The sequence below is a fragment of the Sinocyclocheilus grahami genome, unplaced genomic scaffold (assembly GCF_001515645.1).
Source record: "Sinocyclocheilus grahami isolate Dianchi unplaced genomic scaffold, SAMN03320097.WGS_v1.1 scaffold616.1, whole genome shotgun sequence".
Classification (NCBI taxonomy): Eukaryota; Metazoa; Chordata; class Actinopteri; order Cypriniformes; family Cyprinidae; genus Sinocyclocheilus; species Sinocyclocheilus grahami.
Window position 1 is genome coordinate 175,861 of NW_015505795.1, and position 14,136 is coordinate 189,996.

Here is a 14,136-nt window from a genome sequence, read left to right on the forward strand (position 1 = left end):
TAGGTATTGTGGGCCAAAAACACTATATCAACCCTTCCCACTTTCCAGAGTAAAGGAAAGGGTTTGAAATTACACAATGCAAATGCGATCAGTGTGATCAAACACCCTAGAAATAGGTTTATTTTTAACACCGTGTCGGAAAGTGGACATGCTGATGCAGAATGTGCTTTTACTAATGCCAACCTTTGGTGTGTCAATGCTAATAGAAAGTGTGTGAATTTCACAAAACCTGTCAATAGGTCATATTTGTGAAGATTGAATTATGTTGAGCAGCACATTTTAGTGTGGATTGTTTTTTGAGTTCTGCTCACCAAGGCTACATTTATTTGATTAAAAATACAGTAAAAACGGTAATAGTGTGAAATATTTTTACTACCTAAAATAACTACTTATTATTTGAATATATTCTAAAATGTAATTTATTCCTGTGATGTAAAGGTGAATTTTCAACATCATCTCCAGTGTCACATGATCCTTCAGAAATCATTCTAATATGCTGATTTGCTGCCCAATATACAGATATTAGAGATATTATCGTATTGTGAGATTTTGATATCGATACATCCCTAATATATATATACACTTGGAAATGCTGTTTTGTACTCATTTACTGAGGAGTCTGTTGCTGCTCGCGGAGCAGTACTGGCGAAATCTCCCAGCTAAACGAAAGCTAAGGTTTATCCAAAACAGTCGCTAGGTTTGTCAGTATGTTATGGAAAAAAGCCACTATAAGGGTCTGAAAGTTGGTAAATAAAGTGCTAAAGTCGCGCTCGTGTGTGTGAGACACAGAAGCTGATGGCAGGGGGAGGTGGATATTTGTGGCAGTCAATGTGGATATTGTGGTAGGCCGCCACAAATAAATGTATGGGAAACCCTGATATGAATAAAACCTCAAATTTTGCAAACTCAGCAAAAAACGCTAATATTTTCTTTGTGAAATGCAGAAATCTTTATTTTGTTTCCATCATCTGTAGGAGATCTTGCTGAGAGGCTTGCTTCAGATTGTGGAGGCTAATGCAGACACAGAGCCACTCTACTTCATGTCCTTTCCCATGATCCCTGGCGCAGGGGTCCCTGGCTTGAGCTCCTCCCCTGGGATGAGGCCTCATGGGACAGCTGGTGGTAAGGGTGGAGTAAACACTCTTTTGAGGGGTAAATTACCCCTGGGCCGTGGTGAAGCAGACCTGAGCAGGCCCGGTCATCTGCGCAGCTCTCCCTGGCATACGGCACCCTTCCACCTGCCTCTGGTGGGACAGAACTGCTGGCCTCACATGGCGAGTGGCTTCAGTGCCTCACTGTGGGTACGAGCGGGGAAGGATGAGGACAGGCGTTACAAGAAGGGTAAGAAGCGCTTTATATATGTAATAATGCTGATTAGTATTTTAGTATGAATTGATATTTTGAATTCTTTTATTTTTGCCATTTTGTATATTCAGTTTTCATTTTAATTTGTTTTAGTAATATTGTTGTGATTTTTTAAAATCTTTTTTATTATTTATTTAAATTTTTAATTTCAGTTGTAGTAATTTTAATACTTGAGCTTAAATTTTATTTGTTATAAAATGCATCATTTTATTTATTTTAATTAATATTTAAGACATTTTTTATTTGAAAATGGATAAAAAAATTAATTTGTAAAATAAACTTTATACTTTAAATGACAAAGTATTTTTCACAAATAAATATTTAATAAAAATATAATTAAAAAAGAAGTAAACACTGTAACCAACAGGGCACTTAGTATTCTGGGAAGTTTGTGTGCATTGGGAATCATATTTTTTCAAATAAAGCTAAGGTAACACTCATTTTACATACAGCATACAGTGAAAATGACATGAATATGGCAGTGGGCAAAAGCATGAAGCGCAGCATAATTAGAAATCATGAGTTTTAAGTTTGTCGATTGCGCATCTCTGGTGAAGCTGAACTGTCCTCCTGTCAGCATTCAATTCATACGGACCGAAAGTCACGCAGAGAACACGCGATCATGCAGGATACACATGCACACTTCACAAGATCTCACAGCTGGATCCGACTAAGTTTGCAAGATTTTTGAAATTAATTGTTCATTAGTCATTCAAAGATTTGTTTAAATGATATAAATGCGTATTTGCTAAATGCTGACGGAAACCGAGAAAGTATTATAATGTTTGCCTTTTAATAACTAATAATATAAAAGCAATCGCTATAATACTTTTTTGTATACATTTTAATTCCTTTGTTTAACAGTTCTTTCTGATTATTAGACAGATTTCTGTCCGTATTAGACAGAACGGGTAACGATGACAGCCAAAAAGGAGAATGTGAACACTGTGTGCTCAGGCAGTGCCGTCAAAATAAAGGTGCCGCCTTGAACTCATCGGCCAAACAGAAAAACTTATCAGCAGTTGCCGATATTTGAAAAAATATCGACCACTAGTTGTTATGTGCTTTTGTCATTTTCATTATTTATTTATATTTTTCTTTAGGTTTACATAATTTTAGTACTTCAACTTTAACTTATTTATTCCAGTAAGTTACTAAGGCAACATTTTAGTTTTTTTAAGGTTTAGTTTTTCATATGATGTTTGTTTTATTTAATCATTAATTCATTTACAGACAATATTTCTTATTATTCTTAATTAAATTTTACAAAATGTTATGTGCTCTTCTGTTGTTTATTTTTTTATTATTATTATTATTTGTATTATTATTATTATTATTTTATTAGATTTTTTATTTTTTATTTAAATTTTTAGTCATTTTAGTGCTTAAACATATTTCTTTCAGTTAGTTGCCAAGGCAACATTTTTGATTTCTAAGTTTTTCATATAAAATATATTTTATTTGTATAAATTTTGTCTTTAATTCAGTTACCGAAAAATGTTTTTTGAATAGGTTTAGATTTAGTTAACCGTAACAACACTGAAACATGAATATCATCACACTATATCTAATAGGTTTGATGAGTTAGTTTGGCTGTGTGTTGCAGAAGAGGAGGCCCTGCATGGTCCCGCTCATGTCCCGGAGCAGCAGACAGAGAGATGCCTCCTCCATGTTCTCTCCATGGGCTCTAAGGCACTGATGCTTCAGGTGTGGGTGAACATCTCCACCGGAGCCTTTACCTTCAGGTGAGTGCAAAAACTGCAAAGTTGCACCAAGTACATCTTTCCCTCAAAAAGACTCCTCTAAAGTGGATGACAGTAGTGTTTCATGAGGCCAGTATATGTTCCACTGCAAAGTCACTCAGCTATAACTCCATTATTGTATAAAGCACCACTTTAGACCATCTAATCAAGTTCTTATGGAAAAATGTTCTTAATTGTGTTTTGGAAAGAAAATAGGTTGTGAATGCTGTTTTGTGTTGGGTAAAAAGTTATATTTTTTAGATTTTGGCTTCTCTTTTCCAACATAACTAAAACTGAAATAAGCATAAACCTAAAATAGTAATAAAAAAGTTTCTAAAAAACTAATTCATTAAAAATTTGTAAAAAAAAAAAAAACTTTTTTAGATTTAGACTTCTTGTTTCCAACATACTACCTGAAAAATGAAACTGAAATAAAAACTTAAAGTAATATTTAAAAATAATAATAAAATTACTAAAAATGTAATTAAAATTGTAATGAAAACTGAAAATGTAACTAAAATCTAATTCAAAACAGTCAAGGAAAATACTGGCTTGGAGATGTCATTGTATGTGCTCATGGAAAGATTATTTGTGCAAAGTTGGGATCATTTCCTTGCACAAGCCACAAAAAGTCAATGTTTTCAGTGCTATATTACTAAAGTGGCTCTTGATTTGTGAGTTCAGGATCTGCATCGATCCAAACGACGAGATGAAGGCGGGTTTGCTGGCCCAGGCTGAGTCTGGAGATGGTGTGCTGACAGCAGGCAGGTGGCAGCACTTGGCTCTCACGTACTCACAGCAGCCCGAGGGCAAGAAGAACATCCACGGTCAGCTGACCCTCTGGGTGGGCGGCATTAGGTGAGTCTGCATCTGCAGTTGGTTGGTGGACGTTTTAAAGGGACAGTTCAACCAGGGCTGCAGGCATCAGTTCCTCATGCAGTCAGAATCATGTTTTAATCGAGCCTTCCTGTGCTACATACAGGAAGTGTGACGTCTCGCTAGACTTTACTCTGCTCAGGAAGTCCAGTTTGTCATCGGACAGTAATAAGACCTACTGTATGCTTGGACACTATCAGCACCCCTCAGAGGAGCAGGCCAGCCCAAGTGCACGCTGGGATATGGGCACGCTGCTGCTCTTTAATGGTATGAAACCAGTTCCCATAAGACCTTCCCTACAGTGTTTTTGTTTTTCGTCAGAACAATCCGATTTTTTGTATTTAAATCTAAAACGATTAAAAACATATTTGTTAAGTGAAAGACAGCTGAAAATAAACATTAGATGAAAAATTTAAACTAAATGGAAAATTTGAAATGTTGCCTTGGCAACTAACTGAAGTTTAAGTTGAAGCACTAAAAACAGTGTAAATAAATAAAAATAAGTATTTATAAAGAATATTTAAAATGAATAATAGAAAAAACAGTGAATTGACAAAAGTATGGAAGTGTTGTTGTTGGTAACGTGGGATCTTCCTGCTGCTGGAGGTTTCTGTGCGTGAGCCACAAATTCTCCACATTCCCTCCACACAACATGCTTTTCTGAACAGAATAGCCCTTCTGTTGCTACTAATAGGTCATGGCTCCAGTCCAGCTTTGGTTAGCAGTGGTTAGATGCTCCAGTGCCATCCTCAATGTGTTTGTTTATTAGTCTTTAGGTCACAGCTTTTCATCCTCCACATGCTCTATTATTATTCTTTATTGTCTGTTGACAATATGATATGACAATGTTGACATGTCAATAACATTGCACTAACTTGTCTGTAAAACATGTTTTTGGTCTGCCCAATTGTTTGTCATGAGACAACAGTTTTTATCAGGACAAACTTATTTTGAAAACTTTTTGTAAAATGGACAAAGAAAAACAACAACAAAACAAAAAGTATAATTTAATCAATCTTTTATAGAGTTGTACATACAAATTGGTTAGTCTTTTTTTTTTTTCCAAAATAGAATTTTAGAAAATTTTTATTTATTTTATTATTTGGTAAATGTTGAATCTATATGTGCCATGTAATTGTCTGTGAAGCTGATATGGCAACTATTATGACTATCAGAAACATATGTTAATTTAAATAAAGTGGAAATAAAATACAATATAAATAAACATTAGATCAAAAACTTTAAACAAAAATTTGAAATGTTGCCTTGTCAACTAAGATAAATGTTTACTTTTAATTGGTGCACTAGCATTAATTACTGGAAAAAAAATAAAATAAAACAAAATAAAAATAAATTGTCTAAATAGCAATATTAATAAAATAATAAAATTGACAAAAGCACATTGTATCATTACTAAAATAAAATTAAAATTAAAACTAAAAATAAATTTAAATACAACAACAATCCTAAAACATTTAAACATTTTTAATTTTTTAAATGATATTCATTTATTTTTCAATATTTATGTAAAAAACGCAGACACGTTTAAATTAATCTAAGCATATTTTCCACCCTTACTGTATTTTCATTAAAATTTAATCATTTCATTTATATGCAACAATACAGTAATAAACAGTGATATTTTTCCAAAGTTAGGCTATATTTTTATAACGTTTTCATAAATGAAAAATGGCGTGCTGAAGTAAACGGGCTATTGGTTGTTTTAGGCTCCAGAATTGACACAGCGGAGGCGTTTTACCTGTATGCCAGCGGTCCTGACCTCACCTCCATCATGCCCTGCAAGTACGGCAAGCCTCACGGGACACTGTCCAAGTACGTGACACAGGAGGGTCTTCAGTGTGAGCAGATACGAGAGCTCCTCATGAGGAATACAGACGTCGACATCGCACCTCTTATTGTAAGCCACTGGACCTATGAATATTAATTTTTTTTTTCTCCAGAATGTCACATTTTCCACCAGAAGGTTTTAATGCAAATGTATCTGGCAGCGACACAGTTCAATAGCTTGTTTATCTCCTTCACTGCCACTCGAAAGCAGGCAACATTATTTGTCCATTTTTACATAATTTCCTGCTTAAGTGTTTTTTTTTTCTGTGCAGTTTTACCCACTGACATCTTAATTAGCTGTGATTTTATGAGTACATGCTGTTCCAGGTGTTCGTATGCTAATGCATTACATGCTCGATAATTGCTGCCATCAGAAAAAGTCATTTTTTCATGACATGAAAAGTCACAGAAACCTTCATTCCTCATGGATGAATTTGCTTCTTTTTTCTGGTCTTCTCTGACAATATCTAGTGCTATTATAAAGCATTGTACACATTTATCTAAAGAAACCTGTAAATAACATGCCCAGGTGATATTTCGCCTCAAGATTAAAAGAATTACATTAACCCTGTCAGCCTGATATATGAAATAATAGTCAGAATTTTTTATTTTTTTTTAAATGAAAGTTTATTGAACCTAAAATAAGAAAATCTTTAGACAAAATATAAAACAAGTTTGCATTTGTTTTTTGTTGAGTATCATGTTTTGATACATCAGGCTTTTATAGCTAATATAGTGTTGATATAGGGATGTAAACTTGTCACTTTTCAGCGAAATTCACTGTTTTGAATTCAAAATGGGTCATTTGTGTGATTCGTGTAGATCCGGTGAGTTGATCCATCTCAATTCTGTACCCGCTTGAACTCACCCGCTATCAAACAGTCCTGCTTGTTTTTTATTTGTATGTGCACGCTCTGGCTTCGCATGTTTATGTAGTTGTACACATTTGCAGATCTTCCCATTATAACAAAATGAAAAGAAAGTATACACGATGTACTGTGTCGCAGTATTGGAAATATTTTGGTTTTAAACCGTGAACGCGAGCCAATGGATATCACACAAGCAACATGCAAACTTTGCGCAAGAGTTACGCCAGTGAACGTCTTAGCCTCAGTCAGTTCACTATACAGAAAGTGAAAGTAAAAAAATCTGACGAAGCTTAACGCTGCATTAATGGCGCATATTCTCTCAGAGACAACGAGAGACGAATCTACTTCAACATATGCTGATAACGCTATGTAACTGTCATAAATTATTCCCTTAATATTTCTCTTGTGGCCCGTATAGTGAAAAACATGAGAAGAAACGTATTTCGCGTTAAACAGGTTGTTTTTGAAAATCGGTGCTTGAAATAAAGCTGCTCTTAATTTTCATTGATGACAGCAGTGTTAATCATTAATTATAGGCCTTTAATTCATTGTATAAATGAATAGGCCTTTTTTTTTTTTTACACTTTTTTTTTTTAATTCAGTGAGGAGTAAGCTAATAACCTAAACTTTTATTGTCCTCACAGCACGTTATGCTATGACATTATTGCGGGGCAAATTAATTGTAATTTAATAAAAGTAACCTAATAATAATAATAAGTCTAATAATAAGAAGAATGTAACAGGCCTACATTAATTGGAAATGCTAAATCCTCTTAATATTGCCAATATTTGATGCTTTTGACAATATCTCTGGCAATAGTTGACACATGGTACGCCACAACTCAGCACAGGGAGGTTATCGCGGGCCCCCCCGCAGTGCGTGACCCTCCGCTTCACCACTGAATGGCCCGAACGAACTGTCTGTTAAGCCGATGTCAAAACAGACCTGTGCATTAAGTGATGCGGAGTAAATTCAGAGTAACAAAACTACAGCAGCAACAAGTCTGTGTTGACTGAATATATTTAGCAGCTTCTACAGTTAAAGATAAAACTTAGAGCACTCTTTTTGATGAGTCCTTTCAATGTTTGAAAAATTTAGTTTTTGAATTAAATCTTAAAAATGTTTAAATATTTAATGCATTATTTAATTATAATACCATTAAAATTAACTTAAGTATTAAAATAATTAACCCTTCTAGGCTGTTGGTGTCTGGGCTTGTTTGTTTACTTATTTTTTTTAATGACATGAGACTTTAAACTAGAGGTTGACCGATAGTGGATTTTGCCGATACTGATAGCTAGGTTGGACCACACTGGTCGATACCGATTTATTAACCGATTGTTTTAAAACCGATACTGAACAAAAACTAAAATAGTGCTTTATTAATAAAAACAGTACTGAACCATACTAGTAGTGGTAAAAAAAAATAGTAATAGTAAATACCATAAAAAAGAACAATACTTACACAGCTTTCATTAATCGTAATGCTACAATTTGACTCTTATTTTAAAGTGTTACCATTTCATTTCAACTGTCATGCTTAAAGATGTACATCTTTAAATATATACACAAAGGCTATAGCATTAAAATGATATACATATGGATATTGTATGTATACTCTCACACTTTATCTGCTTCTATTCTTGAACACTTGATGATTATCTAATCAAAATAAAAGCACAGCGCTGAGTCTAGGAGAACTCACCGGTATCACACACACTCCGGACGCGTCGCGTTCAACACGAGCAGTAGTCTAAAACTGTTCATTTAATCACCAAACAGACACAAGAGCAGACCCTTCTCAGTCGCTCCAGCAATGGACGCAACCCGGAAAACAATCGGCATGGATTTTTGCCGATAAAAGATAGTTCCAGCAATCAACTATCGGTGCCGATTAATCGGCAAAACCGATACATCGGTCAACCTCTACTTTAAACTATGTGACTTCCTGCTCTGGCTATACTTCATTATCTTTTTGTAATAAATCCAAAAGCAAGTTGTGCAAAAACAAACAAACAAACAAAAACTAGGGAGTGGAAATGGCAAAGGAGCTAATGAGTGATCCTCTGCTGCCATCTACTGGATATTAAAGGTAATTTCATGTCATTTTCATCAGTCTTTGTTTTCCACCAGGAGATAATTTATTTCATGTCATCTTCATGAATGAAATTTGAATCTTTAAAGTGAATTTTACTGCACAACTATAGAGTCAAAATAATAATAATAATAATAATAAAGGGTGTAAAATATTACCCTTTTCACTCATGATGAGTTTGCATCCCTGATAGTGAGACTATGAAGACATAAAAACAGCCTGATAAAAATATGTAATTTGGTGCAGATGCTGATATTTATATGGCCAAAAAAGTAAGATTCTGAAGAAATTCTGAAGCTTGTAATGTAAATCATTGAGATTTTTATAACAGTAAAGCAGATAATTACATATAATGATAACTGCCAGCAGTCACTCTATAGCTCCAATAATATGTCTTAGTAAGATGAGATTTAAATGCTAAAAACATAAAACAATGCAATCCAATGATGATTGAGAGATGAACAAACAAACACACCTCAAAAGCCTGATGATCATGTTTGATACTCACATTAGAACATGATTTTTCTATAAAATGATGTCTGGATAATCAAGTAAAGCGAAGTTGCTTCAGTCCAGTAAGTGTTCATCTGATTAAAAACCTCTAAACTATCAATCAGACGACAGAAGGCATGGATTAGATTGTGTGTGACAGGAATAACGGCAAAGTTTTGATCATTTACATGCCTAAGAATGTCCTGTATCAGATATATAAGCCTATGTTTTAGATATTTCCACTGTGATATTATTTTAATGACAAATAAACAACATTTCATCCTGATTTTTCATTACCGTAGAGCAAACAAATCTGTCAGTTCCTGAACTGTTAGGAAAGCCACTCGTTTTCACTTACAGCTCTCACACTGCAAATCTAATCGGCTCACAGGAATCCTGTGATCTCAATGTTAGAGTCGACATGCTACATTGAAAACTTTTATTTCAATCAGAGCAAGAAAAATAACTTTGTCTTTGTCTCTGTGCATTTGTGTTTTTACAGGAGAGTTTAGCAGTAGTTTATGCCCCCAGCACGCCGTCTCTCTACACCATATATGAACCGGTGATCCGTCTGAAGGGCCAGGCCAAGTCAGCGGTGGCTTCCCAGCGGCCCTTCAGTGCCAAAGAGGTCCAGAGCTCCATCTTGGAGCCTCCTTTCCTCAGGACCATGATGCCCTGCCAGGCTCTCGGCCTACACAGCGTCCTGCACAAGATCGGAGGCACCGGTGCTTTTGTCTTCTTGTTCGCGCGGGTATGTGTTTGTCTACGTATCCGTCACTAGTAGAGACCAGGAACGTGTGGAAATGAGTTAATCTGTCTCTGCACTTCTGCGTTACTGCACACAAACACACAATGCTCATGTGTTGGCCAGATCTTTTAGTTGAACTCCTTTTATTGATGATTTTCAACAGGAGAGATAAAAAGAAAAAGACAATAAAACAATATTTGTTACAACATAACAGATATGATCAGCTAAAAGTATTTCTTAATTTTTTTTTATTAAAACATTTATTTGTATTTCATTGCTATTTTAGCACCATTGATATGCTATTATAGTTTTATTTTAAATTATATTTTCATATTTTCTGTTTTCACTTTATTTATTTTTTTGTTTTTTTTGTGTAATTGTTACTCGTTTTTTTAAGTATGTCTATGTAGTTTTTATAAATTACTTATTTTTTTGTAATTTTAGTACTTAAAAATGAGAAAGTTGCCTTTGCAACTAGCTGAAATAAAATAAGATTAAGTTTTTCTATATTTCATTTCACTTAAAGGGGTCATCAAATGCCCATTTTCCACAAGTTGATATGATTCTTTAGGGTCTTCATGAAAAGTCTATAACATACTTTGGTTCAAATTTCTCAATGGTAGTGTAACATCCTTTTCAACCTGTAAAATCAGCTCTGTTTTCAGCAAGCCATTTTAGTCCATTTTCCTTTCAATTCTAATGAGCTCTGCTGACCCTCTCTTCCGTGTGGTGACGAGCCGTTCTCATGAGACTGTTTACTTTAGCTGCAGAACTGGCTAACTAGCACGTTATTAGGAAAGGCGATTTGCAAAGATTCATAAAAGAACCTTGTACTCACTTCTTCTGAAAGAAAAACATAGACGCATTTAGGTAGATCGGGGGCATATTCCCTTCAAAAACAATCATAATCCACTGCATCTTCAGCGGCTCAGATGACGGAAGTAAATGATGGATGCTTTGTTCATTATTACATCCAACAACAACACACCTCAATCACTTTGGAGTCATTCTTGTCTACATCTGCTCCAGCGGTGAAACAATGGCGGAATGATGACAGCTCACTCAGGGCAGGTCTAAGGTAAAACACTAGTGTCTATCAACAATTGTGGGAGGGTCATGGGTCTGTGTGACGTCACATGGACAGGCATCTGAGATGGCTTGATATGAGAATGGGGAAATGATTTAACGAGATTAAAAAAATAAAGCGCTGGGTGGATTTTTACAGTGTGTCATACTGCCAACACACATTTAAGTTCAAACAACATGTAAAAGTTGACCCCTTTAACATCATATGGAAAAAATACAGCAATTTTTACTGCATTTTTGTGAACTTTTGAATGCGGATTCACAAAAGCTCTGACTCTCTGTTTGCTGTGCTTTTTAATGAAAGCCATAATGTTTGAAAGTAAATCTGAATATTAGGGTTTAAAGTGTCTAGTGAAGGTATCTTCAGTCTTTCCTTCATATTCCAGTACACATTTTTTTTTTTTGCTGTTAATCTGATAATACACTGTTCATTAAGTGGGCAAAATTGGATTTTTGGTCTGCATGTTCTGGCCCGGAACATTCTCTCTCACACCGTGTTCCCTCACATTATCCTTCAAACATCTCTTGACAGTCACATCAAAGCCTCGCTTTGTGTGACAGACAGTACAGGCAAAAGATTTCTGTTTCAGATAAATACTGTTCTTTTGACATTTCAGCAAAGAATCATGAAATTTGTGGTGTTTACTCCATAATTTCGAGATGATTGGCATTTCTAAACCATGTATGTTGAAAAGCAGCTACAAGTTTACAAGGGTGAACCATGCGGAGTCAAAAAAAAGTAATAATTGAGGAGCAGTGCTAATTAAAATAGCTTCAGATGCTCTACTTTGGGTATGATGCCAAATAGCTGACATTTATTAAATGATTAAATAATTTAGTGCAGATGGATCTAGTTTAGTTTAGGCATTTTGGCGCACATCATGTTTGTTTTGCAGGCAGTACTATTAAAGTGTTGTTTGCCGAGGCTTCCTGTGTTCTGTGTGTTATAACACTGTGATCCAGATTGTCAGCATGAAAACACATTCACAGCCCACTTCATTTGCACTATGTGATGTATTTCACACATACAGTGATTTTAGCAGCAGGAACACTGAATCACGTTGCGCTATCTCTTTCTGTCTGTCTGTCTGTTGGTTCTCGTAGGCGGTGGAGTTGAGCGACTGTGAGAAAACTCAAGCTCTGGCGCTGCAGCTGCTGCTGTCTCTGGTTAAGAACAACCAGCATCGCACTCATGAGATGGAGTGTTACCACGGCTATTCCATGATTCACCAGGTTCTCATCAAGCCCAAGTGCATTGTGGGATACCACATTCTGAAGGTGAGTTTTAGCCTATCAGATGTCGTTAATTAGCCAAAAACCTTTCATTCTGTGATGATCTGGGTTGTTGCATTATATATTCGCAATATTTTTATGGTGACAATTTAAAATTAAGCAGCAGTATGAATATCCTGATATTTTATTGTGCTTTTTAGTTTGTCAAAGATTCCTAAAAATTTTAAATGTAAAAATTTAGATGCATATTATATATCATGTTTTTTTTTCAACTAGGTGCATCTCAAAAAATTTGAATATCATGGAAAAGTTCTTTATTTTTTGTAATTTAATTCAAAAAAGCAAATTTTCTTATGTTCTAGATTCATTGCACACAAACTGGAATATTTCAAGCTTTTTTTGTTTTAATTCTGATGGTTACGATTTACAGCTTAAATTCAATACCTCAAAAAATTTGAATATTTTCTGAAAGATCAATCAAAAAAAGATTTACAAAACAGAAATGTTCAAGATCTCCAAAGTAGGTTTAATTCTGCACTCAATACTTGTTTGGGGCTCCTTTTGCACAAATTACTGCTTCAATGCGGCGTGGCATGGAGACGATCAGCCTGTGACACTGCGTTATTGATAGTGGCCTTCATCTCGTCTGTGTTGTTTGGTCGGATGTTACTTATCTTCCTCTTGACAATACCCCTAATAGATTCTCTATGGGGTTCAGGTCAGGCGAGTTGGCTGGCCAATCAAGCACAGTAATATCATGGTCAGCAAACCAGTTAGAAGGAGTTTAGTCACTGTGGGCAGGTGCTAAATCCTGCTGCAAAATGAAATCAGCATCTCCAAAAAGCTTGTCAGCAGAGCAAGCATGAAGAACTCTAAACTCTCCTGGTAGACGGCTGTAACACAGTGGACCAACACCAGCAGACGTCACGGCACCCAAATCATCACTGACTGGAAACTTCACACTGGACTTCAAGCAGCTTGGATTCTGTACCTCTCCACTTTTCCTCCAGACTCTGGGACCTTGATTTCCAAATGAAATGCAAAATTTACTTTCATCTGAAAAGAGGACTGTGGAGCACTGAGCAACAGTCCAGTTCTTTTTCTCCTTAGCCCAGGTGAGACGCTTCTGACGTTGTTTCTGGTTCAGGAGTGGCTTGGTTCTAGGAATGTGACAGCTGTAGCCCGTTTCCTGAAGACGTCTGTGTGTGATGGCTCTTGATGCGCTGACTCCAGCTTCAGTCCACTCCTTGTGAAGCTCTCCCAAGTTCTTGAAACGGCTTTTCCTGACAATCTTCCCAAGGCTGCGGTCATCCCTGTTGCTTGTGCACCTATTCCTACCACACTTTTTCCTTCCGGTCAACTTTCTATGAATATATTTCGATACAGCACTCTGAACAGCCAGCCCTTTCAGCGATGACCTTCTGTGGCTTACGCTCCTTGTGGAAAATAACTTTTCCATGATATTCTAATTTTTTGAGATGCACCTGTATATCACCAGTTCCAGTATTTTAGTATCATTGAAATACCAGTATAGTTTTTATAAACATTTTCAATTATATCTTTATTTTTTAATATTTTTTTTATTTAGTTTTATTTGAAAGTTTTAGTGGTTTTGCTGTGTTTTTTGTTCGTTTTTGTCATTTAAAAAAAGCCTATATAATTTCATTAATTTTTATTTATTCCTTTTAATGTTAAATCAGTTCTTAAAAAAAAAGAGAAATGTTACTGAAATAAAATGTGTTTTTTAATATTTAATTAACTTAATTACATTTATTTAATAA

The 14,136-nt window shown here is 35.3% G+C and overlaps 1 protein-coding gene across 1 annotated transcript in view; it reads left to right on the top strand.

Moving 5' to 3' along the window:
• The window catches only part of LOC107557718 (lysosomal-trafficking regulator), a 93,750-nt gene that overhangs the window by 31,940 nt on the left and 47,674 nt on the right, over positions 1–14,136 (top strand). The window contains exons 13-19 of the mRNA XM_016241238.1: positions 975–1,341; positions 2,972–3,110; positions 3,792–3,965; positions 4,090–4,250; positions 5,711–5,901; positions 9,791–10,039; positions 12,227–12,400. Of these exons, the coding sequence (XP_016096724.1) occupies positions 975–1,341; positions 2,972–3,110; positions 3,792–3,965; positions 4,090–4,250; positions 5,711–5,901; positions 9,791–10,039; positions 12,227–12,400 (1,455 nt within the window). The remainder of the gene's footprint in view (positions 1–974; positions 1,342–2,971; positions 3,111–3,791; positions 3,966–4,089; positions 4,251–5,710; positions 5,902–9,790; positions 10,040–12,226; positions 12,401–14,136) is intronic.